This window comes from Orcinus orca, chromosome 2 (assembly GCF_937001465.1).
Source record: "Orcinus orca chromosome 2, mOrcOrc1.1, whole genome shotgun sequence".
NCBI lineage: Eukaryota > Metazoa > Chordata > Mammalia > Artiodactyla > Delphinidae > Orcinus > Orcinus orca.
Genome location: NC_064560.1, coordinates 135,704,672 through 135,732,229, shown reverse-complemented (window position 1 = coordinate 135,732,229; position 27,558 = coordinate 135,704,672). Strand labels below are relative to the sequence as shown.

The 27,558-nt window shown below is 38.7% G+C and overlaps 1 protein-coding gene and 1 long non-coding RNA gene across 6 annotated transcripts in view; one reads left to right on the top strand and one right to left on the bottom strand.

Moving 5' to 3' along the window:
- AKAP6 (A-kinase anchoring protein 6) overlaps positions 1-27,558 on the bottom strand; it is a 599,311-nt gene that overhangs the window by 281,665 nt on the left and 290,088 nt on the right. For all 4 annotated transcript variants that reach the window (XM_049705377.1, XM_049705376.1, XM_049705375.1 and 1 more), the window contains one exon: positions 2-253. In XM_049705377.1, coding sequence (XP_049561334.1) covers positions 2-253 — 252 coding nt within the window. The remainder of the gene's footprint in view (position 1; positions 254-27,558) is intronic.
- LOC125963391 (uncharacterized) lies at positions 7,256-23,350 on the top strand. Of its 2 annotated transcripts, none has more exons than XR_007475282.1 (3): positions 7,256-7,364; positions 15,194-15,291; positions 22,958-23,350. It is a non-coding gene; the product is annotated as an uncharacterized LOC125963391 (long non-coding RNA). The 2 variants fall into 2 exon arrangements; XR_007475281.1 differs by lacking the exon at positions 22,958-23,350 and adding an exon at positions 15,803-16,016.

The window sequence follows — 27,558 nt, the reverse complement described above, 5'->3', positions numbered from 1 at the left end:
CCTCCTGTGTCTCTTCAGAGAAAGCTTGCAGAATGTCCGTCTGTCTGGTGTAGTTGCCATTGGCGTCCTGCAGACCTTGCAGAATGCGCTCCCGCAGAACCAGCACTGAGACGCGGAGCTGGTGCCAGAGGAGTTGCACCGCGTGGATGTCCACAATCACATTGACGGAGTAGGATAGCAGCTTCAGGGAGAACTCCGTTTCAAGGAGGGCATGGATTTGCTCAACATGATCAGAAATATCTTCACAAATGTCCTGCAATACAGAAAAGCAAATATACGATGACTCCTTTGCCTTAACCTGGGAAGGGGATGGTAGAAAGGTCACTCCTTCACCTGACACCAATGATCAGGGCCAACAGGTCAGGTGAGCACATGTTGGATAGCTGGCCTTTGTTTCAGTTCAGATAGAGTCACAGGCCATATTCCTGGGCACTGGGCCTTCAGTGCACACAGGTAAGTTGATCTCTTTCTAAGCCACGATAATTCTACTATTTTTCAGGTACTCACATTGAAAGTTCATCCAAGGTGAGAGGTTACCTCACAAATCCGCTCTCTGTTCTCTTTATTTACTGTTAGTTTGGGATTTAGGTAAGGGAGCCAACAGCTCTTCTCTTTGCTACTGGTGAGCTCCTCCGAACACATAGTATCTCAGGATAGAAGCATCCTCCAGACATGTAGCATGAAGAAAAATGGGCTAGAATGTGTGCTGCATTGGAACTCCTAGCCATTCTCAGTGAGCCATGGGGTCTTCAAGGTAAGGGATAATTGTCACTTTCCCACAGGGACACAATTTAATATTTAAATTCTTAATGGATATCCACGCTTTGCAAACAAAATCACTCTTAAGAAGGAAAGAGAAACCCCAAGAGTGAAGAAAAACAAAATACAGTTTGGTTTTGTTTTTAAGACTCAGACATTTAAAATAAAACCATTACTATATCAAAGTTTCAATGTCCTCCTCACATACTATTAGGTAGGCAGATTTTATCTGATGTGTCACTTGTCCTTACAAGGTCCCACATTTTCAATGTGCTGTCAGAGGCCAGCAGCATGAAATGGGCAGCATCACTGGTAATACCTACTTGAGCAACTGGAGTCCATTAAGCATCAAAATGATGCACATGTCAGCAAAAAGTGCTCAGTTACTCACTTTTAGTTATGTATCAGTGATTTCTTTTAAGTGCAGCTTTTATTTATGATTTTTGTTAAAGCTAAAATTTTAAGACAGCCTTTGAGTTCTGAGCCCCATATTGAATATCAAAACAGTCATTCTATGCTGGAAATATAACCTTCTGATTTCATACAATTCAATCACTTGTTTTCAAAGAAAACTAAAATGTAACCTGTATTTGACAATGTGTAATAGTAAGCCAAAAAAACTATTGAATAATGATAGAAAGTTGTGCTGAATTCTGAACAAAAATTATTGTACAATTCCAATACATGTTCCAACATTAGTTCTTGAAATCCAAGACCTAACTGGTAATAAATTGGTGATAATAACTTGAAACAGATTAAAAGTTTAAACTAAATAGACTTTGGAGTTCTGATTAGGTAAATTTCTTAGAAAAAAATATGGCCCATGGGCTTATGTGGTCCAATAGAGACTTGGGGCAAAAATTATAATACCCTATTAACCAGTACATAAGAACCAATCACGGCCAGATTAGCTAGTCTCTGCTTACCTTCAGCAGAAAAGAGCAGGCCTCTAACTATCATCAGATATTCCATGTAGCCTGGGGTCTTAGCTGATGCTTGTTTGGACATCTACTCCATTTACCCCACGCATTTTATTCCTGATACCTCAACCACCACCCCAAAGCAAATGCCCTGCATGCTTTGTCCTATTAGGATGCTCATTTCTATGTAGTACTGTGTTACCTTGGAAAATGCCCTTCCTCTCACTGCTGACCTCTTCCAAATTCTCAGGACTCTCCTGGCTAATATCCCCAATCCATTGTAAAAACGTGCCTTAACCTCTTCACAAATGCTACCTCTACCTCCTGTTCCTACCCAAACCTGACCTTGCCCAAGGCTTCTGCTTCCTCCACTGCTCTCCCAGGGGAAGCAGCTCATTCTCCCAGGCTCAGCTGAGAGACTGGGAAGGTTGGAGGAAGGAGGGGAGCTGATGGGGGAAGGGCAGACCTCAGTGCTTTTTTGTCACTTTCTGATCATTACTCTTTTGCCTTCTTTCTTCGTAGGTGCCTACTGTCTGCTAAACCTTCCTGTCATCCTCCCTTACTACTGCTACCTACATTCTTCTCTCTCACTCCGCTGCACTGAAGAATGCATCTGGTTCACGGTTTTCCTCTCCATCCTGAGCACACCATTGTCTTAGGTAATTTCAGCATTCACACTGAGGAGCCAGCCAACACTCTAGCCTCCGATTTCCTTTACTTCACTACTCCTAAGACCTTCACGCCATTCTACCGGATGACTCTGGACCTGGTCGTCACTTCACCTGGGGAACAACATCAGAAAGTCCCTTGTGCCCCCAACCTCTCTTTGACAGACTTTTTTACTCCCATTCCCCCACTACAGGTGCTTTTCAACCCCCTCCAGGCCACCATCCCCTCCAGCCGCTTTCCTCATATACCCCCTGTCTCCTAGCACAGCTTCCACAGTGGTTACACTTCAACCACTCTCTCGGCAGTGTGCTCAACTTCCTCGCACTCTTGATTCCATGACTCAGAATTTATGAGTCTCTGTCTCTTAGGCCCCACTGCAATCTAGAGATGCAGAAAAATGACATACCTGAGAGAGAAAAAGGTTTGAGTAACCCTTCTGCCACCTGCTCAGAAGAGCTAAATAGGCATTTCTACACCATCCTACGCTCATCTCCCAATACAGAAGGTTATATGTATAGCCTTGGTACCATGAAAATTTCATGTCAAAGCACATGTCATCCACTCTATTTACACACATTTGGCTCCTTCATAATGGATGCAGGAATCTAGTCAGAGCCAGTTCATGGGTCAAGATGTCAGGCAACCATCCAGGGGAAACTATGTGTAAGGGGCACTAAAGCATCAATGGTGCCAGTTAACTCAGGTTTTCATACCCTGCTCCTTAGTAACTGTGAAATGTGAATTAGCCCTGTTCCCACAGAAGCAGATGGGCCCTGAGGAGAAAGAAACACCCTCCCCACAAGTGCTGACCTCACTCTGTTGAGTATTTTGGCAATATGCACACGAAGGATCTGCTGAAATTCTGAAACTAAATAATGCATAGCATGCTGCAATTTTCTGGAGTCTATTAATTTATTTAATTACTTTTATGCCCTCTACTTTGCCATTGGTTGTCTGGCTTGACAAAATTACATGCACGCACAAATTATAGAACAAGAACTACAGATAAATGTGTAGGTTGTATATTCGCGTGTGTGAGTGTATATACTCCCTCTCCCTCTAAACGGGGACTATGCTTTGAACACTTGATGAGATGTTTGTTTAGAGAAAGGTAGCTAATTCTGAATCTACATCTAGGTTTTAATAACAGAAGATCTGCTTTTCCCTGTCCCTCTATATAAATGTCACACAAATATTTAAAAAAATATTCAGTCGGAAGCTTCTGGTGCTTTGGCCCTTAACTACTGCCAGTTTGTTGGATGTTATATGAAACAAGTTGAAGATTACGAACATTCAGTCAGATAACCAGGTATCAGAAACTTTAAAAACTGATTTGCTGAATGGCTTCCTCCCAGCAGAGATTGTTTGGAATTAAAAGGCACTGAGAGATCTGACTTGTTGGAGGCCCTGTGGGCACTAGATTAATAAGATGAAGTAGAAGCTTGGGTGTGGAGTTGGACTGGAGCCCAACTGATGCATGTAAGGAATCACTGGTTTTTCAGCTTCTACCAGACTTTTAACTTGAGCGGATAGCAACTGGAAACTGGACTCAACTCACATGGCTGAACTGCTCAGTGTATAACAAACTTTCGAGCACTGCAGTGCTACTTGGTGGAAACAAAGTGGTAACTTTAGAAGAAATTCACAGTTTTTTAGGAATATGAAAAGAAACAATCCCTTTGGGACTGGAGATACATAATATATATCTGAAGAACCTATAAGCAAAAATATTTCTCCCCATCTATTTACCAAGAGTATTAACAGGAAATAAAATCTTTCATTCATAGTTGGAGGTTTAAAACGCTTAACATGGCAATGACTAGTTATGCTGATACAGTGACTAAAATTCATAGTGAAGTGTAATTACCCAAAAAGTGTTAATGTTTGATTTCAGATTCTTTTCTATTTTGATAGAGGGTGTTAGTAGGCAGAAAATTGAATGTCTACAGAAGAGGTAAGGTCAAGAAAGGGATGAGGATGCTAAAGATTCTATGAGTGACAGCCAATGAGTCCTTTCCAGCAACCGTGAGAAAAATGGTTAGGTCCACTGGTCCATCTTCTATAAAGCTATTTATTCCAGGCTCTGATTTCATAGTCGTAGCCTGAAATTATCCCATTTCTCCTGTTCACGCCTAATTCTGGTCACTATTTCCATCAGTTCCAGCCCCTCTCCCCAGTGTTGTCTGTGTTAGACCTTTCTTCTCTGACTTCTAGACTCCTCTCCTGATTCCCAAGTATGCATCATCTGGAATGATGCAACAATGGACAGATCCACCAGCCCAGACTCCTCACACTCTTAAGACTCTAGGTTCAGTCTATCGCCCTTAAAGGCAGCTCACACTCCTTGTAAACCAAGTCCACAAACGGAGAGCTGGAGGACTCTGAGAATGTAGAGGTGGAGGAAAGGCAGATCCAGAGAGAGGGGCCAAGGATACCAAGACAAACTGTTAACCTTCAGAAGCTCACCTGGAGTTGGTCCCATTATCTTGTTCTGTTATAGACAAAGGAAAGGTAAAAATCTAACTTCCTATGAATATGTGGCAACAGGAGGCTGTTTCACATAATTAATGAAGATTTTATATCATCAGACGGTAGCTTCGTTCCCAGAGGATTTATTTCAGCATGTGAATGTTTTCCGCAAGTAGAGGACTGGTTCCTCAGGACTTCTTTGTATAATTAGTGGCTACCATTAAATTGGGCAGTCAAGAATTTTGATGATATGGATCTTACTTTAACAGACTAATAATGAACAAAAACTTAATTTCAGTAGATAAAATTGCTAAGTTATTTTTCAATATCATCAATTGGTATCAACTGCTTTAGCTACTTAAAATCTCCCATAATTCTAACATGAATTTCATTCATTCTCTTATATCCTTTCCTCTGAGAAAAGATGTTCTCCAGCAAGCTCATTTAAATGACTAAATCAACAGATGTCTCAAAGAATAACAAACTTTAATTTTAAACTGAAGATAGTCTTTAAATGTCCTTAAAGCAATAACATTTTTTATAGCTACTCAAATTGTCCCCAGCACAATTAAGGATAGAAGGATAATGTCTTTAGGAATTAATTACTTCCGTTTTTTTCAGTGAATGTATTGAGTACCTACTATGTACTAACCCATGTGCTGGGGAAACAAAGGTGAATAATACCAGGGTTTGGTCCCCTGGAGTTCCCTGCCTGGTGGGAGGGGGCATATAATGAGAAATTAGAGTCAGGAAAATAAGTGTTCACAAAGGGTACACAGATGAGGAGGAAATGATTGTGTCCACAGGGGCAAAGAGGAAAGGGGCACAAGCGCTTTTCAAAGGAAGTAAAGTTTGGGTCTTGAAGAAGACAACCAGGAGGATGAGGTAGAGAAGAACATTCCAGGAAGTAGCAGGTGTCAGTGTTGTCTCCATAACTGTGGACCTGGGGTTTAGCACCAATTTCTTAGGCACGGCATATTACACACTGTCCATAAAAGAACAAATTTTGACTTCATCAAAATTTAAAACTTCTGCTCATGAAAGATATTTTGAAGAAAAGGAAAAGGTAAACTACAGACTGAGAAAAATATTTGCAAATTACTTACCCAACAAAGGATTTCTATCCATAACATACAGAGAATTCTCAAAACTCAACAGTAAGGAAACAACCAACCCAATTCTAAAATAGGCAAAAGACTTGAACACTTTACCTAAGTGGACATAATGATGGTAAATAAGCACATGAAACAATCTTCAGCCTCGTTAGCCATTAGGGAAATGCAAATTAAAACCATAGTGAGATACCAGTTTATACTTATTAGACCGATTAGAATAAAAAATTGCTGACAATACCAAGTGCTGAGGAGTTCCAGAGCACTTGGAACTCTCCTACACTGATGATGAGAATGCAAAATGGTACAGTCATACTTGAAAACAGTTGAGCAGTTTCTTATGAAGTTAGACATACACTTACAATCTGACCCAGCAATCCCACTCCTGGGTGTTTATCCTAGAGAAATGATGACTCAGGTACACACAAAAATGAAAAGACGCTCTATTCATAAAAACCAAAACCTAAATGTCCTTCAGTGGAGAAATGGATAAACAAACTACAGTACATCTATACAACACACAGCAATCAGGGAAAAGAAGAACTATCGATACAGGCAACAATTTGGATAAACTTCAAAAGCAGTATGCTAATTGAAAGAAGCTAGTCTCAAAAGGGTATACACTGTATAAGTCCATTTATACAACATTCTCAAAAGACAAAGCTATAGTGATGAAGAATATATCAGTGGTTGCCAGGGATTGGGGGTGGGGAGGGCATGACTATCGACTGATAGCATGAGGGTGTTTTTTGGGCTGATGGAACTGTTCTGAATTCTGATTACAGAGAAGGTAATAGAAATCTACACATGGGTTAAAACTCATAGAACAGTACACCAAAACCCCCCACAATTTTGCTGTATGATAATTTTAAAACTAATGAAACAAAAGGAAGCCAGTTTATAGTCTCTTAGTAAAATGCGTGTAAAAATTAATTTGGGGTCACACATTCCCTTCATATTCTTGGAAATGACAACTAGCACAGCCCTTAAGGTCATGGCACTACTATCATCATCTCTGATTCTGTAGCTTCCACATTAGTTTCTGGCAAGTATCAAAGAAAATGAGGCTCATCTGGAGCCCATCTCAAAGTGAATTAAAGCAAATGACAGTGTAAACAATGTATATTCAAAAGTTGCATGAAAATTTTGTCCATAGGTATTACTGCATTAATGAGGGAAAGTGATGTTATTTTCTTGTTTAATTCACACAGAGCACAGTAGCCCCTGTGGCATTCAGTATTACTCACAGCACAAAATGCACTGAATACATTATGTTGCCAGCTGCCCACTTCACTCAACCTTCATGACACCTTGCGGTCTCAAAATTGCAGCTGCTGCTGCTGGTCACTGAAACAGGACTCTTCTCTGGTTACCTAGTAGCTGATACAAACACTGAGGACCTGAGACTGTTTACAAATAAACTCCAGCTGGTTGGGTCAGTATTTTTCCTTTAATTTAGTTGTATGTTTATGTGAGAGAGGTGTCTTTTTTTGGTAAGATTGTTGTATATGTATTTTCCAGTTGTATCTTATTTCTTCTAGACAGATATAGGGCTTTTAAGATACCTGTTACGTATTTAACCAGTATGTCCAGTTTTCACCAGAGTGAGATGGAAGTGAGGGTGTCCTTCCTGTGAGTGTTCTGACTGCTTACTCTAATAACTCTAAGTATGACTGCCCCAGCTCCTGCTAACTGTCCCTGGGAGGGGATCTGTTTGCTGCCTCATCATTAGGTCACCACGCCCATTTCCAACCATTCTCAAAACATCTTGAACGTTTCCTCATGAAATTACAAGTATCTGCGGATCAACACTCTGCCAAAGTGCCCCAAATTGCCAGTCTCCAAGGGCTCCATGAGAATGTGGAGGGAAACCTGCCCTTCCAGCAACTTTCTCGCCCAGGTCCTAAAGCAACACTGGGCACCCCAGTTTCACTAAGTCCCACAAATGCAGCCGCTCCCACTTCTCTCTTGTTTCTTGCTTCACTACATGCAATCCCCAAATGAGAAAACATAGCAAATCCCTCCAGTACCTATAACCTGACTCTCCATAGGGACAAACAGTAATCAACAGTCATTTCTGCATTCTTCTACTACCCAAATAATGTTTCTTTCTCTTCCCCCAAATAATTTCACTGTTTCTCTCAAAACACTCTTGAGTTACATTTGTATAACTGCAGGACACATTGAGATGGTTTTTCTAAAACAAAACATGAATTAAAGTCTACTTTTAAAGGATAGGTCTCCTCACTCCCACTTCCATCTTTTTCCCTATCAGAGTTTCAAAAACCGTGAGCCCTCATCTTATCCAGAGGATACCATTACATTTAAAATAAAGAGTTTTTATGTTCTAAAGTCAGTAAGCAAGAGATAAGTAAATATAAGATGTATTTTGTGTACATAATTTAGTCTTACTGCAAAATGCCATGTCATCATGACTGCTCATTTTGTTTACTAGCAATTGCAGAAATGAATGATTAAAGTGTCTTTTACCCATATGCTCACCATATGTGTGTGTTCATTAGAAAAAGCTGAAAAGAGATTCTTACCTAATACATGTACTTTGTATTTTAAAATACAGATCAAGGGAATAGCCGTTACTTGTTTTAAAAAACTTGCAAGTGAACCATGTGAACTAAAACTTGCAACCTCATATAAAAAATATTGCAGAGTATGAATGTCACCTTCAGCTGACTTTCAAAACTGTACTTTCTCCAAAAGACAGATTAATAGATGTTCCCATGACAAGGTATTTTTATTTCCGCAAAAGTAGACTACCCTCTCTTTTCTCCCTTCCTCTACACTTTTCTTTTTTTTAAAATTATAGCCGTATTTTTAAAATATTTTATTTACTTATTTTTATTTTTGGTTGCGACAGGTCTTTATTGTGGTATGCGGGATCTTCATTGCAGCATGCAAGATCTTTTTGTTGTGGCGCGTGGGCTCTTCGTTGCAGCACATGGACTTCTCTCTAGTTGCAGCGTGAAGGTTTTCTCTCTCTAGTTGTGGCACGCAGGCTCCAGAGCGCGTGGGCTCTGTAGTTTGCCGTACGTGGGCTCTCTAGTTGAGGCGTGTGGGCTCAGTAGTTGTGGTGCATGGGCTTAGTCGCCCCATGGGATCTTAGTTCCCTGACCAGGGATCAAACCCACGTCCCCTGCATTGGAAGGCGGACTCTTTACCACTGGACCACCAGGGAAGCCCTGTTCCTCTTCACTTTCTAATGGTCCTAGTTTCTTCATTTTCATATTGAGAATGACTGTGATGAAGACTGGTGGGAGGGATGCTGAGACTTTTATGATCATCATAGTACTTCTCTCCAAAGTTTGAAGAACTTTATGATTATAAAGAGTGGTTATCCTTTTAATTACTAAAATTCTGCAAGTATGAGGACTGAAATGAGATTATTTATGCAGAAGTGATTTTTCTGTTACCGTTAGCTGGTACTCATCCACCTCCCTCACTAGATTGCACCTTTCTGGAAGCAGGAAATGCATCTTACTTGTCTGCACTGCTAGGACACCGCCATACATGGGGGCAGTGTCCAAAGGATGCCTGAGGAATTGGATTCAATTGGATAAAATACTGTATTTCACAAATCAATGTAAAATCCTTAAAAAAGCAAGTACTAGTTTAGCTTCCTCTCCCAAGTATATCCACACTAATCAGTATGCAATCTGCAAATTAAGTAACTGACATCATCTCCTGTTTTGATTAGGAGAGGTGATGAAGAAAGCACATGGATTTGGGAGAGTAAAGGAGATTGTAGAAAGAGGAGGATGAAGATGCTTAATACAGACTTGGAAGCCTGCACACTTCTGCTTCCATGCTCTGAAAGCCTCCTTTGCCTTAAATTGAGAAAGAACCAATTAAAAGTTCTGCCTGGCCATACCTGGCCATATCCAAATCAGGATTGTTCTGCTTTCCATTACTGAAATTTTTTTGGTTTAAAATTGTTATTTTAAAAGCGTCAGAGAGTTCACTGATGAAGATTCCACTTTAAATTCTTAATCCCAGGCTCTGACTTATTCGAGAGGGAAAAAATCCTGAGCAAAAAGACAAGAGGAAAATTGACAATTGCTATTGCACACTGGAAAACCCATTTTTTTTCTAACTGAGCTATGCTTAGTCACATTCATATTCAGTGTTCTAGATAAAGGTTCAAAATGTAAGTTCATTCACTAGTGAAAATCACAGCTATGGCCTCAACACTCAATAGCTCATCTGGAAATTGCTCGGAAGGTCTGTACTTTCCCCAGGACATCTTTATAGAACTGATTTCAGGTAGAAATTGACAGAGAAGTCAGTGGCGGTTTTTATACTGAAGTGTGCAGTATAATCGTGTGTTAATCATGCAGATTCCAGGGCTGCTCCTTTTGAAGAGAGATGGGATGAAGAAATCTGCATTTTCTTAAGCATGCAGTGGTCATTATGCCCGTGTTCTAAGCACCAACCACAATTGAAAAACACTGAGCCAGAGGTGGGTCATCTGTCTAGAAACAGGAGCTACAGCCAAGCCTGTTGCTACACAACCCTAAGAACAAAACCCAGCGACTTGAAAGGCAGTCTGCCACTGACATTACACAGATGTCTCTACCGGAGAATTTACATTCTTTGTGTTCCAGAACACAATTTTCCACAACCTTATTTATCTACTGCTTACAGTGTTGTGATAATCTCTAGGGTAGCATCAGGTTTGCAGGTTCCTCTAACATGCTTTATTTTTTTTTCTGATTTTTTACACTTTTTAAATATAATAAAACAGATACAAAATATCACACATAAAAATATATAGCTTCGTGAATTATGATAAGGCAAACAACTAACCAGGTCAAAAATTAGAACTTTGCCAGCCACCCCAGAAGTGCCCCCATGTGCCCCCTCCCCATCACAGACCCTCCAAGCCTCAAAAAAGTGATCACTATCCTGACTTGAAGAGCAATCACTTTCCTGCATCTCTATGGTTTTATCACCCAAGTATGCACGCCTGGTACTATAATTTACTGTTGCCCATATGTTCACTTGCTATGTCTGTAAGTCTTTTTAAATCTACAGAGTCCATCTCTATTCCTTTTGGTTTTTTTCATATAATTCACCTGTTGAAAGTCCTAGGGCATTAGACTTGCAGAGTTTCCCATAACTTGGATTTCTTGGTTGCAGCCATGTGAAAACAGTCAGTGTGTTGGTCCTCTTCCTACAAACTGGCAGCTGGATCCTAAGGCCTGATTAGTTTAAGGTACAATGTCTTTGACTAAACCATCAGTAGTATTGTGTTCTTTCATCAAGAGGAATTTAACTTTGGTTTTTGCTCTTTTTTTTTTTTTTTTTTTGGTGGTACGCGGGCCTCTCACTGTTGTGGCCTCTCCCGCTGTGGAGCACAGGCTCCAGACGCGCAGGCTCAGCGGCCATGGCTCACGGGCCCAGCCGCACCGCGGCATGTGGGATCTTCCCGGACCGGGGCACGAACCCGTGTCCCCTGCATCGGCAGGCGGACTCTCAACCACTGCGCCACCAGGGAAGCCCGGTTTTTGCTCTTTTTTGATAGTTGATGCTATCGACTATTTTGACAGTTGATGCTCTGTACCTAAAACTGTTAATGTATTGGAGATTGTAAAATGATGATATTCTATCAATTTGTTTTCATTTACTAGCTGGAATAGAAGATGCTTCTCTTTATGGAAAATTTGGTTACAGTGATATAATTCATAAAGGAAAGTCAAGATATATGCTTGATTCTTTCCTTTTCATCAGTTTTCAAGATAATGAATTGGTTTTCAAGACAATGAATTTTTTCTCTGTTACATTCAGAAGGTAACCAACCAGTCGGTTTTTAATATCATGTTGTACTCATGGATTTAAACATGTTCGATGGATTTTGATCCATAGCAATTCTCAACCTTATTGAAGGGCAAACTGTCCATCTTTGGCCAGTGGTATCCCCTTCAATTTGACTCCAGGTTGGCTATCTTAAGTAGACTTTGATAGCTTCCTTGCTCATCTTGTATATTTCCATACTTGAAATCTGCCATTTTTCTAATAAGCCTTGGTTTCCTTTAATGAGAAAAGTTTTTTCAGACTACCATCTGGACAGTAGGGATGCTCATTACTTCTAGGTTAGTGATTGTTTCTATGCTTTTTTTTTTAATTAACAGAGCTAGTAGATATGTATATTTTAATAAAAAACACTTTATGAGTTCATAACTGATATTTCCAATTCAAATTCATGACCACAGGGTTTTAACCTAATATGTTCTATATGACATCTCTATCTCCTTTCTTCCACACCAAGAATTCTGATTCTCATGAACACAGCGGGTGATGGAATTAGAGAATCCCGTAATTATTCATTTGTTTTATCTCACATTATACATATGACAGTTTCAGAATACTAATGCTAATACTACTATTAATACTGGCCCTGAAGCAAATGACTACGATAGGCATGTAAAAGATCTGGTCAACGTGGCTTTTGTTACCACAGAAGAGAGCTGGGTCACCTTTGGTTTGTCTTTAACTGGTCTTTGAGAGAACGGAACTTATACCCTAGTCTCACATTCATGGCTGTTCATATTACACAGTTTAAACATTTGCGGGTTTTGTAGGTTCCCACATTAATCAAGGTCCTTTTCGAAGGGAAAAAAAGCCTCAATAAAAATATAACCACATGACCATTAGTTTTCCTACAAGGAGGGAAAAGACTTTGCTTTTAGAAGGCATGCCTTAAGAGACTTCCTGCCTCAGCAGACCCTTCTAATCTTTGCAGATCATCACAGAATATGCAAAAGGACAAAAATCAATGAAAGTAGTAATCAACAATATTCCAAAGAGACTGCACCATTACATGAACTTGAGTGCTGGGTTTGCCAGATAAAGCACTCTTTCTGTTCCTTTCCAGTATAACACCTACAGAGCATAGGGTGATTCTTATTACTTATTAGTTTAGGGCTGACCAGAGATGAAGATGGATCTTCTCTTTAAGCCATGAACTGTGACGATCTCTTCATTTTCCATCTCACATGGCCAAAGTTGTGCACTTCACATATTTGCTTTGTTTGTTCAGTGATCTATAGGTCATTTCTGTCTATTTCTATGAGGTCTGTTTGCCTTAGAAAATTCTTGTGTGGCAAGCACTGCATTTGTCTATTTTGTTTTATAGAGTATAGTACCACAAGCAGATAGATTCTTAATACATGCTGATGTTAGTGATCCTTAATTCACAGACCATGAAATAGGAGCTTGTGAGATGATCATGAGAAAGAATAAATGAATCATAATATGTATCTATATTACTCTGCACCAGGATGAATATTAGAAGGTCTTAGTTCTTGGTCTTGCTGTGTCCTGGTTATCCTTGTCCCAGTAGATCACTGAGTCTCAGTTTCCTCATCTGCAATAAAGTGGTAGATGGAATAGCATCCACCAAGCTGGATGGTGTTCCATTCACCACCATCAAGCTCTAAAATTTTCTTTTGTTTTCTTTTTCTTTTATTTTGTGTAGCCCTCCCATAATACATAGCCTGAATTTTCATTACCCAGAAGTTTTTGTGTATCTCTGAAAATCCTTGTAACATGACTGCTACTTCCTTCTAGTAGCAGAACAAGCACTAGACTAGGAATCAGGAGACCTGAGTTCCAGTCCTGGGGACATTGAAAAGTATCTCTCTGGGTTCTCCAGGTGACCCTCCCATAAGATTTGAAATAACAGCACTGATCCATACCAGCAGGCTGAGGAGGAAAGATCTATGATTCATTCAAAATGAGAGCTAAACAGGGAGATCAGCTCGGTGCTTTGTGACCGCCTGGAGGGGTGGGATAGGGAGGGTGGGAGGGAGGGAGACGCAAGAGGGAAGAGATATGGGAACATACGTATATGTATAACTGATTCACTTTGTTATAAAGCAGAAACTAACACAGCATTGTAAAGCAATTATACCCCAATAAAGATGTTAAAAAAAATTTTTTAAATTAAAAAAAATAAATATAGAATTACAAAAAGAAAAAAAAGAGAGAGCTAAGACCCCTACACTTCCACCCCAGGGTTAATGTCCTGAGGAGCCCCTTTGGTTGTGTTTTCCTTAGTCACCATGATAGACTCAGGCCATTATTCTTCCACTTTCCTATTCCCCCATTCCTGCAAACACACACACACACACACACACACACACACCTGTGCGTGTACACATATTCCTTTGAGGCTCATTCCCATCTGCCTATACCACCCACTACTACCTCTTCATTCCAGTCACTTAAGATTTTATTTTCTAAAAATTTATCAAAATTTTTAGCAATTTAGGTTTATTTACCTGAGATGGAAATTTTCTAGTAACTCTCTTGAAATTTTGGAGCACTTCAAGTTATAAATGGTCTTATAAATTCATCTACAAATGCTTTCTCTTGACCTATTCATAAATACTCTTCATACTGGGAGAAAGAAGTGAAGAGGATGAAAGTCCTATTTGGGATTTCATTGCTGACTCATGACGCGACCTTGGAAAGGTCAACCTCTTTCTTAGATGCACTCTTTATATATTTAGATCACTAAGAACATGGCACAGCTTCTAAGGATGTGTTTCTATGTCTTCCTCCCCCACATAAATATATCCACAGCAACTAGCTTGGCTGTTGATTTGTATTTAAACACCTACAGCATGCCTGTTGGAAGCTAACATTATAGACACAAGTTTTTAGATCTCACATCTGAGAGTCCGGAACAGGAAATGAAACCTCATAGGATTAGAGTACTGTGAAAAACTAATTTTAGGGGCCATGGTTAACACCCTGTGAATGAGATAACAACAAATCCATATTCTGAAGCCAATACTACCCTTTTATGTAAGGTAGATGGGAATGCAGGCCATCAATTAACCTTCTGAAAAACTCCCACTGCCTCCCATGGACCCAATAATTTCATTTCCAGGAAACTCTCCTAAGGCAGTAACGCATTTACCTACTGAAATGCTATCACAGAGTTGTTTTTTTAATTGTGAAAAAAATCTAACAACCAAAAGATCAAAAGAGAGGAGATTGGTTTAACATGATGTGGTGTTCCATACAATGAAAAAATAGACAAATACTACAATATGCGTGTTGGATGTTCAAGATATATTGTTAATTGAGAAAAACTAAGTTATATGAGTTCTATTAAAAATTATAGTTATGTATAGTCATAGGGAAAGAACTGAGAAATATGTTAAAATAAAGCTGTTCATAGTATATTCTCTAGGTGGCAGCATTGTAAATGATTTTTAATGTACTGTTTTTCTCCACTAGAGATTCATTTCTTTTGTGAAAAAAAGAAGTAAAAAGTAAACAACAATGAAGAAGTTAGTTTCTATGGCAACATGTCAAGGAATGCAGAGTTATGCAGAGTAAGTAATATGTAGAGTACAGTACCAATAGAGTCAAAATCATTTACTGAAGAAGATCAATGTCAGAGCAACAGGATCCCAGACTCCTGGCATTCTTTTTCTGTAGGGATAGACCTGTCACTTCATTCACAGATATCCTACCAGCATTTTCTTAGGGCTCTCTGTCAGACGGCCAGGTGCTACTAGCCAAGTACTAACAGATAAATAACATATCATTAATCAGTGGTTACTAAGACTTTCAGCTCTGTTTTCATTTTGATTGCCTTTTTTAAAGTTTAATAGAATTGATATAAAGATACAGGTGAGGGAAAGACATTAATCACCTGAAATGAGTGAGAATGTATGTATTACTCATCCTCTCTCCCTTCTAATTTGATTGATTGATTTGTCCCAGAGCATGACTGCATAGATCATTAACCCTCTTCTATATTTTCATATAAACCCATAAGGGAGGGATGTTTCTGGGGAAAGATTCCATTACTTGACAAAGTAAGACCTTGTTTATCTCCAGGAGTGACCTCAATATCCTAGGATTCAGAATCTTCCACTTTCAAGCTACTACAGCCTTTGAGTAATTACTGGAGAAGTGAAGACATCTAAAGAGAACTCAGCACTCCCTTGGGGGTATACTTTACATAACTAAAGTAACAGTTCTTCACAATTGCTTAGGAATTATTGAAATACACAATTTTTGCTGACCAATTTATATAAACTTTTGTTTACTTCCATAAATGCAAATAACTTGTACTGGTGGATTTGTTTTGTTCCTATGCTCATCCCTTCATCCACAGAACCACAAAGAGCAAAAAGCATACATCTAGCACATTTTCTGAAAAATTTAATGCTGAGCATCAAAGCCTAAATGAAAGCATAGAATTCAGCTTATATCTTAGTTAAGAAAATCCATTTTGGTATTTTGCCTGCTCCGTCGTGCTTGACTGACTCTGGATCAGAACTGCTCTTCAGCAAGAACTAGACATACAAAGCATGATGAAAGTTACTGAATTCCAATAATGTGGTTTTAAATCTACCCTCAATTGCCCTTTTCCAGAGGCCCCTTTGGGAAATAAAAATGGATCAAAATAACATATCTGACCACCAAGTACAGAAACCATCCACTATTAATGTCCCAATGACACACCAAAATGAAAGACGAAGGATCCATTCAAATAGTCTTATAACACTGATTCAGGCTCCTCAAAGGACATTGTACTTTACTTTTGAAATCAGCAACCAACTGTGAAATAAATTCAATTTCAATTGCACTTTCCAAACTTCCAGACTAATTTTACCTATAAAATCATTTTAACCTCACTGCTTACTTAGTTTGACTGTAAACTTAGTGAGGAAGAACGTTCTGTTTTCTGACTACACACACAGAATCCTATTCATATCTCACAAGGAGCACAAAGCACACAAAAGGAAAAGCAGGACCAGTAAATGAGCTCTGAGCAAGCACAAAGACCAAGCAAACCTCAGGTTACTCCTTTCAACATTTAATCCATGATTAATAAGCTCCTCCCTATAGTATCCTAACTCTTAAGCCCCTCTACCCCTATTTAATTGCGGACAGAAACTGTCTTGTGAATGTCTAGTGAAAATTCTGGTGTGTACAAGTAAATTAATAATGAGTAATAAAATTAAAGAAATAAACTAAAATGGGCAAATGACTTGGAGATCAGAAAATAAGAGTAAGGAAAGACGATAAGAGAGATTTACAAGGATAAGGTAACTTAGATTGTTTCTCCATGATTTAGATCTTACCTTTGCTCAAAAAAGGGGGAGAGCGGAATGTGGCTTACAAATAGTAAAGTTTACTGTTAAAGTCTGAAAAAGGACAGGAGGGAGAAAGATAAATAAGACACTTAAAATGATATAGTTGCTGCATTCAAGCACTCAGTTCAGCTCTACGGAAGGAGAAGAAGATGTGTGACCAGAAGTGGTTGGCTGAAGAAAAAGACCTGGTGTGAGAAATTTGAGACATAAAGGAATTATCAATAGTTAACACAAGAGGGTGGCAGTAGATGGTTTCTGTGACTAGGGTGAACTAAGGACCTGGAACAACCACACATGGAAGATCCTGCTTCTTTGGAATTGCACGACATCTTCTTGGCAATAATTCAGACTTTGAGTGGAAAGCAGAACCAAATTTTCAACTGAGAAAGTCAGGTGCAGAGAGGCCTACATAGACTGGAAATGGCTGAATTGAAATCAGAGGGAGAACATTGACAACAAGGAAATTCCTAAGGAAAATTTATCTCTGGAACTAGTAAAAAGCGGATTCTGTAATTTAACTTTGTCCATGGTGTTTGTCTGCTTATACTCTATAGAGGATTTGTTCTCCAGGTTTGCTCACACAAACATCTAGAAGGTTCTCACACTCCAAGCAGAGGGTAGAAGGTATGTGCAGAAAGATTTGATCCAGAGGGACCTCTTTTCCTCCTTTCTCCCGCAGGTTGGTACAAAGGTCAAGATCACCAGTGACCCCCGGGGAGCCCTCTGTATCGAAATGCCCCTGGGGTTTCATCACAGAGCAACAAAGAATGAGGATTTGACGGGTCAGCTTGACTCCAGTGATTTCCTTCATCCGGGGCTGACATGAGAAAATAAACAGATGCTTCCCTGAAATTGACAAACATTCTGTCATCATATGATGAGAGCAAAGAGGCCATCTAGATGTTGGAAAAAGCAGCTAAGCACCTAATTATAATAGCATTCGTTCTCTATAGAACAGGTCACTTAGGTGGAAAATATTAGCATGGATACAGCTTAAGATCTATTTATAGTCTATGAAAGTGGCAGAACAAAAGCTGACAACAACTATGTGAGTAGAATGTAAAATAAGTATCAAAATATCTCTGGGAAACAGGATTGGAGGTAATTTTTTCTTTATATGTATCCATATGTTTATTTATATATTACAATTTAGCATAAGGAACATGGAATATTTTTCAAAAAATAATCATTTGGTGGTCTTTTTGCCTGCTTGTTTGTTCTTCAGCATATACACAAAGATCCTGTCTTTTAAAACTAGGAGGCAGTAAGTGCATTGCAGCAGAAAGACATGGTTAGCAGTAGTCATGGGAGAAGAGCTGGGCAGAAGGAGGGAAAAAATAACACAAAGCCTTTTGTGTAAGGGCCCCGGAACCTAGGTGATGACCAGTGCCAGATCCCCCTTAAGGTGCTCTGCCCACAAAGATATTACAGCCAAGTCCTGACCCATGAACTCACCCTAAAACTTCCTTTAAATGTAGCCAGAATACATCTTGTTTTTCAAACTGTGGGAGGTCAGCTGCTAGGGCTTATGGAATGACAAAGATTTCCGGGAGAGGCAACCTCAGTGAGAATAAAAGAGTGTCAAGTAACATACAGCAAACTGACACCAAGGCTGGAATGACCAGCCCTCAGATGGACTATAAAAAGCCAGCAGAGTTGCGCATCTCATCAGCAGGACTCTAGTTGCCTTGGAGCCAGACTGAGTCTGGGAATTGTGACCACTCCAGCCACCGACGAGCAGGCAGTGCCCTGATCCAGCCCAAGCAAGCGGCTGGTGTCCTGGAGCCACCTCCCCTCTTGTGTAAGCGCCTCGATGAGACACAGGCCAGGACAGTGTCATTTATAACAGCACAACCTGCACTCCACTTATACAGCCAAGTAGGAGTCATAAAATACACTTATATACCACACCAATGGCCAATTAAAGGATTTTTTAAAGCTTAAAAAAAAATTATTGTTCAACAGAAGTTTACTGCAAAAAAGTTAGAAAAGCTAAGACAAAAATAATTAATCAGGGACCACGTCTGTCTCATTTACCATTTATCCCTAGATCCCAAAACAACGCCTGGCACATAGTAGGCTCTCAATAAGTAAATAATCACTGAATGAAGAATAATTAAATAAATCTCCAATAACCTACTCTTCATACAAAGTAGTGCATAACTTTCTAGATCGTATTCTATTTTTGTGCTGTTTCTCACTCAGTGGCATAACATGAATATTCTTTCATGTCAATAAATATGTTTCATAATTCTTTATGGCTGCACAGTATTCCATTTTATGAAAACAGAGTATTGTTTGAATCAATCCTTTGTAGCTGGATGTTGGCCTTGGAGTGTCATTCTCTTAACGGCACAAATATCCTATTGGTCAATCACTAAATTCCGATTTTTCCTTTTGGTAGAATATTAAGTTCCATGAGGATAGGAACCTTTCCTGTCTTGTCACTGGATCTCCAGAACCTAGTACAGTTTCTAAAGATCAATAAAGAATGAATAAGCAATGACACTTGTCTGTCCGCTTTCTTTGATTCCTATTTCAATGGCCCTGCTCCTGTCTGAACCACTGGCAAAGCCCTCAAGCTGGTTTCCTTCTTCTAATATGTCTAACCACCTTTCCTAAGGCACGTTCCCTCATTCCTTTACTGAGTTAAATACCAATACATGCCCCTTTAATTATGTGATGGATTCCCCCTTTCATCATGTGATTCCCTTGCTCAGAACAACCTTAAAGTCTCTGCAATGCAAGGATAAATTCAAAAGTCTTTATTCTAGTTTATCAAGGACCGCCATAAAATAATCACAGAATACTTTAAAAATGGGAATCTACCGTAGAGATTTTTCAGTCTGAAACCATCATTTCACTATGAGGTAACTGAAGCTTACAAGTTTCAATGACCTGCCAAGGACACATGGCTGGCCAGTGGTAGAACCCAGGTCTTTGGCCTGCAGGCCACAGCTTGTTCCTTTAGGCCATGTCAGCTGTGTCCCAGTCTACCTTGCCAGCTTCATCTCCTACCCATATCCTCACTTCAGAGGAGACAGTTTTCAGACTGTCCCAAAATAAGCATGACTCGCCTGGCTCTTCTTGCCTTTTGCTCAGAGCATTACTATTGCCTAAACTGTCCTCCTGTCTGGCTTCTGTGCCTGATCTAATCTTTTTCAAGGCCCAGTTCAAGTCCTGCCTCCTCCACAATTCTTTTCCCAGGCCAAGCTCAAGTCTTAGTCCTCTGATCTAGAATAACACGTGCCTGCCCCACTCATTCCAGCATTTAATTATGCATTGCCTTGCAATGGGAAATATTTCACAGCTAGGTGAAGTAGCTTACTGCATGTGTAAGAAGGAAAAGAATGGTGGAAATGGAAAAAACACCATACAATGTGCTGAGCCAGCCAAATACATTCTGATGCTGGAGCAGGCCACTTAATAAGGACAGCCGCCCAGGCATTACATCTTGATGCTTCCTTTCACCCTTCCTTATTTTAAATGTCGAACTTAATTTAAGGCCAGTGTTTCTGGTTTGCTAATTTCTGCAAAAGCCTTCCACCTTCAAGGCAAGATTATTTTTTATACTTTGAGGCACTGTATGGTAAGACCTTTGAGGGGAACAACTGTGCCTTACTTATTTTAGTATTCACAATAGTGCCTTGTGCAAAGCATTATACTACAAATTTTGGAACAAATCTGATTACTTTTCTATAAGTAATTCTACAAAGGCCCAAATTGAGATTTGCTATGGTATGATCCCCTAACTGATTCATATTTTCGACAAGTAATGAGCAATTACTGGATAGATAAACACAATACCGACCAAGATGGAAAGAAGATGGTCAAAAAATTTTACTATAGTTACTATTATGCCAAAGAACAAACAAAACCCTGTAATACAGTTAATTTACCTTATTCAAGTCACCACTGTCTATCCTTATACCAATACCATAACTCAGGGGAAGTACCGCTTTTTAGGCACCATGCATAGACATTTTTTTTCTTTTCCTTAAGGTCTTCCTAAGAAGTATGTGTGGGGGGCTGTGTGTATAATGATATATGAACACAAGAAAAGAGATAGGGAACTTCCTTTAGACTGAAGAATTAAAATGAGATATACATATATGGCCGTTACATATGCCATAAAACTGTTATTTATTATTGACATATTGATACACAAGTTTGGGATCTACTGTCTCTTTATGTATTTCTGAATCAGGAACTGGATAATTGATCCATTCACAGATTTATTGATGCGTGAATGGACCATCTCCCCCTATTGGCCAACAAATGTACATATGTCTAGATACCCACATATGCACACAAAATCAAGGCCAGATCTTACAGCCATGGCGTGACTGAAATTCTGGAGGGGTTGGGGGAGGGAGTGCAGGTTATGTGGATGTGGTAGGAGCTGGTATCTTCACAGTAAAGCATTTACCATAATCTTTGCAGTCTATTTTTATTTTCACTTTCTACACCGTGGCAGAACAAATAGAACTATGACTTTTGTTTTACACTCTATCTACAAAGCTGATTCAATGTTCTTAGGATAATTCTATTAAGTTTCCGACAATTATATTCCCTTCCATTCGTCAGGACTTTAGGACATTCCTTCAAGTCATTGATATGGAGGAGGATTAATGCTAGAGTTTATACATCCAAAAGTAATGTTTTCTCTCAAAGTAATCACTCTGTGGAGCTATCTGCCTTTTTCAACAGTACAGTTAAAATAGAAATTTCTAGAATTCCACTTTAAGAACAGCCTTCAGGACAAGTTCACAAATTGCACAGTAAAATGAATGTCACGTCTTCACATTCATTTCTTATTTTGACCAATAATACCCAGCTTAGTAACCCGGCTTACTCACCCTACGCTTGGCCCTAAATAACTTTTGCCTGTTTTCAAAAATCAAATTTACTATAAAAAGTTTGAGAACTGGACACCACTAAGGACTTTCAAAAAAGTATGCAGATATCTCTAAAGGAGATTCCAAAAAATGGATTCTCAAACTACTGTGCATATTATTGGACTATGATTGTGAAAATGAGTACATTTGATACAAATTCCTTATGACTGAGCAACTAAATGGAATCATTCATATTTACATATAACTCATAAATAAGATATGCATATACACTATGCATGTATCAGAATGCCTTGTACATAATACTCAATTAATATACTTTTTCAATAATTGTTCCTAAGTACAGGATCAGTGTTATTGACACAGCAGTGTTATTGATCACATCTTTATTTAAAATTTTGATATTTTGTTCATCATGATTTGTCTACATTGATTTTGGTTATTTAAAATATTTCATTAAAATATTATTTATCTTGATTACTAAGTTTCTTTGTCACCCTCTGAAATTTTGTGCCTGAGGCAATTCCCTCACTTGCCTCACACTAATCTCAGCTCTGCTTTGGCTAATCTACTGGCTAAGGAAGATGACAGAACCTCCCATGCTAAGCCAGGCCTACACTGGCCACCACCAGCCAACCAACAGACACATGAGCTAGATAAATGCTTGCTGCCATATGGCACTGAATTGTGGAGTGGCTTCTCATGCAGCAAGAGCTAACTGATACAGCAATGACAATTATAGGTCTATACAGATTAAGTATTTGGGGCTAGTAGACTCTAAGAGTTATGATTATATTATTCAAAGTTCACTGCTTATCTGGAAAAATAAATGAGAAGTTATAGTAGATTGTATTACTGATTTCTAATAGTTAATGCTCTTCTCTGTGAAAGGATTATACTTCCTCACCCCATTGATAACAGGCTTGGCCATATGACTTTTGTTTTGGCCAATGAAATGTGAGCCAAAATGAAGTAGTTAGAATTTTAACAACCATAGAGTGACTCTCTCATCACTCTTTCCTTTCTGATTTCAGGAGACCTGAATATCACCAAAAGAGCCACTCCTTCAGCCTGATCTCAGATGATAAAGACATGAAGCAGAGCTGAAGCCCAGTCTGTGATGGACATGTAATGATGGACATGTAATGTGAGTTCACACGTTGTTGTAAACCATGAAGATCTGGTAGTTGATTTACGATAGCCAAGATATGGAAGCAACCCAAATGCCATCAACGGATGAATGAATAAAGTAGATGTGGTATATATATACAGTGGTTTATTACTCAACCATAAAAAAAAAGAATGAAATTCTGCCATTTGCAGCAACATGGATGGACCTAGAGAATATTATGCTTAGTAAAATGAGTCAGACAGAGAAAGGCAAATGCTGCATGATATTACTTATGTGTAGAATCTAATAAGTAATACAAATTAGTATATATGTAAAACAGAAACAGACTGACTATGTAGAAAACAAACTAGTGGTTACCAAAAGGGAAAGGGAAGTGGGGAGGGGCAAATCAGGGGTATGGGATTAAGAGATACAACTACTATGTAAAAACAGATAAGCAACAAGGATATACTGTACAGCATAGGGAATTATAGCAATTATCTTGTAATAACTTTTAATGGAGCATAATCTGTAAAAATACTGAATCACTATGCTGTACACCTGAAACTAATATAATATTGTAAATCAACTATACTTATAAAAAAAGATCTGAGAGTTGTTTCTTGCCACAAAATAACGTGGAGAAAGCCAACAGAACCAGGGGAGTGACTATTGGGAAGGAGAAGGTAAGCCTACTACTATTCAAAGATGATATGATTATATACTTGGAAAGTTGCAACAAACAAGAAAATTCAATCAGTGAGTAGAGTAAAAAACTAATACCTAGAAGTCAATAGCTATCATATTTGCAAACAGTAAGCTCTTGGAAGCTATAACTGAAGATTTCATTAACAATATAGCAACAATGAAGATAAAGTGCCTTGTAATGAACTTAAGAAAAATGTAGAAGACCTAAATGAAGAAAACTTTAAAACACTAATGAAGATTTTTTTAAAAAAAGATAAACAAGTGGAACAACAAAATATGTCCTTGGATTCCACATCATTAAATAGCAGCCCTCTCTAAGTTATTTTATAAATGTGATACAAGTCCCAATATAAATAACAACAGATTGCCCTTTTTATTGTGGGGAGGAGTTAAAGGTTGGGGTTGAAAACCCAACCCGTGATTCTAACATAAAACTGGATAAACAGGAATAACCAAAGAAAACCTAAAAAAACCACAATAAGGGCAGACTAGTCTAATAAATATCAAATTATGTTATAAAGTCTCAGTAATTAAAACTGTGTAATACTGTCACATAGAAATGGAAAAAATAAGTTCAGGAGTAGACCCAAATACACATGGGTATTTGAGCATGTGATAAATGGGGCATCTCAAAAAAGTGAGGAAAAAAGTAACAACTAGATAAATATCTAAAAAGATTAAGCTGGATCCACCATATGCCTGAATAAATCCCAAATGTATCAAAGATTTAAATGTAAAGAAATAAAAATGTAAAAATTACTAGGAAAAAATAGCTAAATTACTTATAACCTTGGAATGAGTAAGCCCTTCTGGATTCAAAATCCAGAGCTATTAAAAGAAAGATAAACTTGTCTAAAATGAAAAAAGAAAGGTTCTGCATAATGGTGAAAAAGTATACCTGAAGCATAGTCAATGACAAATGACAAACCAGAAAAAAAATATTGTGGCTCATAACCCAGGGCTTATACCCCTAATCAACACAGAGCTCCTACAAATCAATAAAGAAAAGACCAACAACAGCTGAAAAATAAGCAAAGGAAATGAGCACAGTTCATAGAAAAAGTAATACAAATGGTCCTAAACATATGAAAAGCTGCTCAACCTTTTTCAGAGTAAGAGAAATATAAATTTAAACTACACCAAAATATCATTTCTCAGCTACAAGGCAAAAATTCAAAAATTTGATAACACAAACTATTAGCAAAGGTGTAGGAAAAAGACACTCTTATACATTCCTGGTTGGAGGGTAAATTACTGCAACCACTGTAGAGAGCTCTTTGGCTATTTCTATCAAATTCCAAATGCATACACACATTGACTTAGAATCCTATTTCTAAGAATTTATGTCTCTAATATATTTACACTTTTTGTGAAATGACTCATGTTCAAGCCTATTTATTATAATACAATTTATAATACCAAATATCGGAAACAGACTAAATGTCCATTAATAGGTGACTAGTTAAGTAAATTATGGTACATTCATGCAGTAGAATACTACACAGCTATAAAAAAAAGAATGGTGATGATAAAAAGGATCTCTATATTCTGACACAGAAAGACCTCCATTAAGTTTAAAAATCAAGGTTTGGAATAGTGTGTATAGAATAACACAGAAGAAAGAATATATATTCATATTTGCTTATAAATGCATATACAAACTCAGGAAGGATCTATAAGAAACAGATAAGAATGAGTACCTACCTGGTTGGGGTAGGGAAGGGAGAAGCTTGGCAGAAGGGCCAACCCTCTGCATTGGAGGATGGAAGGGGCACCTTGCAATATATATATTTTAATATTTAAAAAATTTTGAAGCCTGTGAATGTATTTAACATTCAAAAATTTAAGACAACACCAAAAACTCCAAACTAGTTTGCTACAGGTAATTTAAAGCTAAAGGGCAGTCAGTGGTCTAATTATATTATCTTCAATAAAACCTTACCTAAGGGACTCGTGCTATAATCAGTAGTCCATGGAGAGCCATCACTCTTTACTACTAGTCTGTTTTGAGGAATATTATCTCTTTTCTTCATCTAAAATATCCCCTTCCATCTAAGAAATAAAGCGGCTTATTCAAGCACTTCAATTCAACAGTTTCACCATTAAGAGCACTTCTGTTACTATTCTTCTAAGTACTTCTAAAAAGCTGAAAACTTCAATTGAACAGACTGCTCATTATAACATAAAATGCAATTTATACATTGATTGAAACAGCTTGATGAGGACCTTAATAATCCTCTGCTTTGAATGAGGAACTTCAGTATGCTGAAGGAAAAGGTCCACTCAAAATGATAATGCAGGGCTTCCCTGGTGGCACAGTGGTTGAGAGTCCACCTGCCGATGCAGGGGACACGGGTTCGTGCCCCAATCTGGGAAGATCCCCCATGCCGCAGAGCGGCTGGGCCCGTGAGCCATGGCTGCTGAGCCTACGCGTCCGAAGCCTGTGCTCCGCAACGGGACAGGCCACAACAGTGAGAGGCCCGCGTACCGCAAAAAAAAAGATAATGCGGTGCTCAGAATAGTACTATTAGTTGAACCATTCAGTAATAAGGCATATTTGCTTCATATACTGGGGTGCCTGTCATCTAACAAAACAGCAGTAATAGGATACTGTCATAGAGCAGCCTAGGAGAACTGATGAGACAAAATATTGAAGACATCAGGTTTTCTGCAAGAACTGTATCTACATGGACAGAATTAAAGAGTAGGTTGAGGGATAAATAAATGAAGGTTGGGCAGTCTGATTGAAGAAACATCACTCTAGGGACCTGCATTCTACTTATATTTCCTCATTAACTAGCCCATCATTTAGTCTGCTTGGACATCAGTTTCCTGATTTGTAAAATGTGGATAATAACACCCTATTTGCTATGGTAGAGACTCTGCTACATGCTCACTAAACCCATTTCCTTTTCCTCTTGGGCACAGGGCTAATTTCCCAGGTGCCCCAGGTGGGGTCATATGACTGAGTACTGGCCAATGGAATGTGGATGGAAGTGATACTTTGTTGCCAGGCCTAATCCCCAAAACCTCCTTTGGGATACTCTAGGAACTCTCTTCCTTGTCTTCTGGCTGGATTCAAAAGATCCAGTGGAGAAATCTGAGGTCATAGAAAAATGGCAGAGTCTCAAGAACTGCACTGTCCAATATGGTAGCACTTGAAATGTGGATACTCCAAATTGAGATGTACTGTAAATATAAAATACATGCCGGATTTTGAAGACTTAGTATAAAAAAGTTTTAAATAGCTTAATAATAATTTTTATAATGATTGCATGTTAGAATCATATTTTGGACAAACTGGGTTAAATAAAATAATATTATTAAAATTTATTTTGCCTATTTTTTAAATGTGGCTACTAGAAAATTTAAAATCACATACATGATTCACATTTGTGGCTCACATTACATTTTTATTGGACAACGCTGCTCCAGATGTTAGGAGCCTTGATCCCTGAATGACTGCAAAGAGCAGAACTGCTCCACTACAGTGCTGTGCCATCACCAGTCCAGAATGCTTTTGCAAGAAGAAACTGCAGGGCTCAGCCTTTGTTCCTTTGGGAGTTCAACCTATGTCCCCTGTGTGCATACCTGCTCCAGCTGAGCTAAAGGAAAGAGATTTGTTTACACCAAGGGTAAAAGGGATGGGGGAAGAGTATCTTATGAGATGATGTGGTTATGACCATCATACATTCAGACTCTGGAAAACATTTGGCAAAGCTGGTAGAGAAAGGGATAAAAGTTTGGGGATATAGAGACTTCTCCACACAGGTGGTGATCAGCACTAAAGTACAGAACTGCTCAGTTCTATTTGCC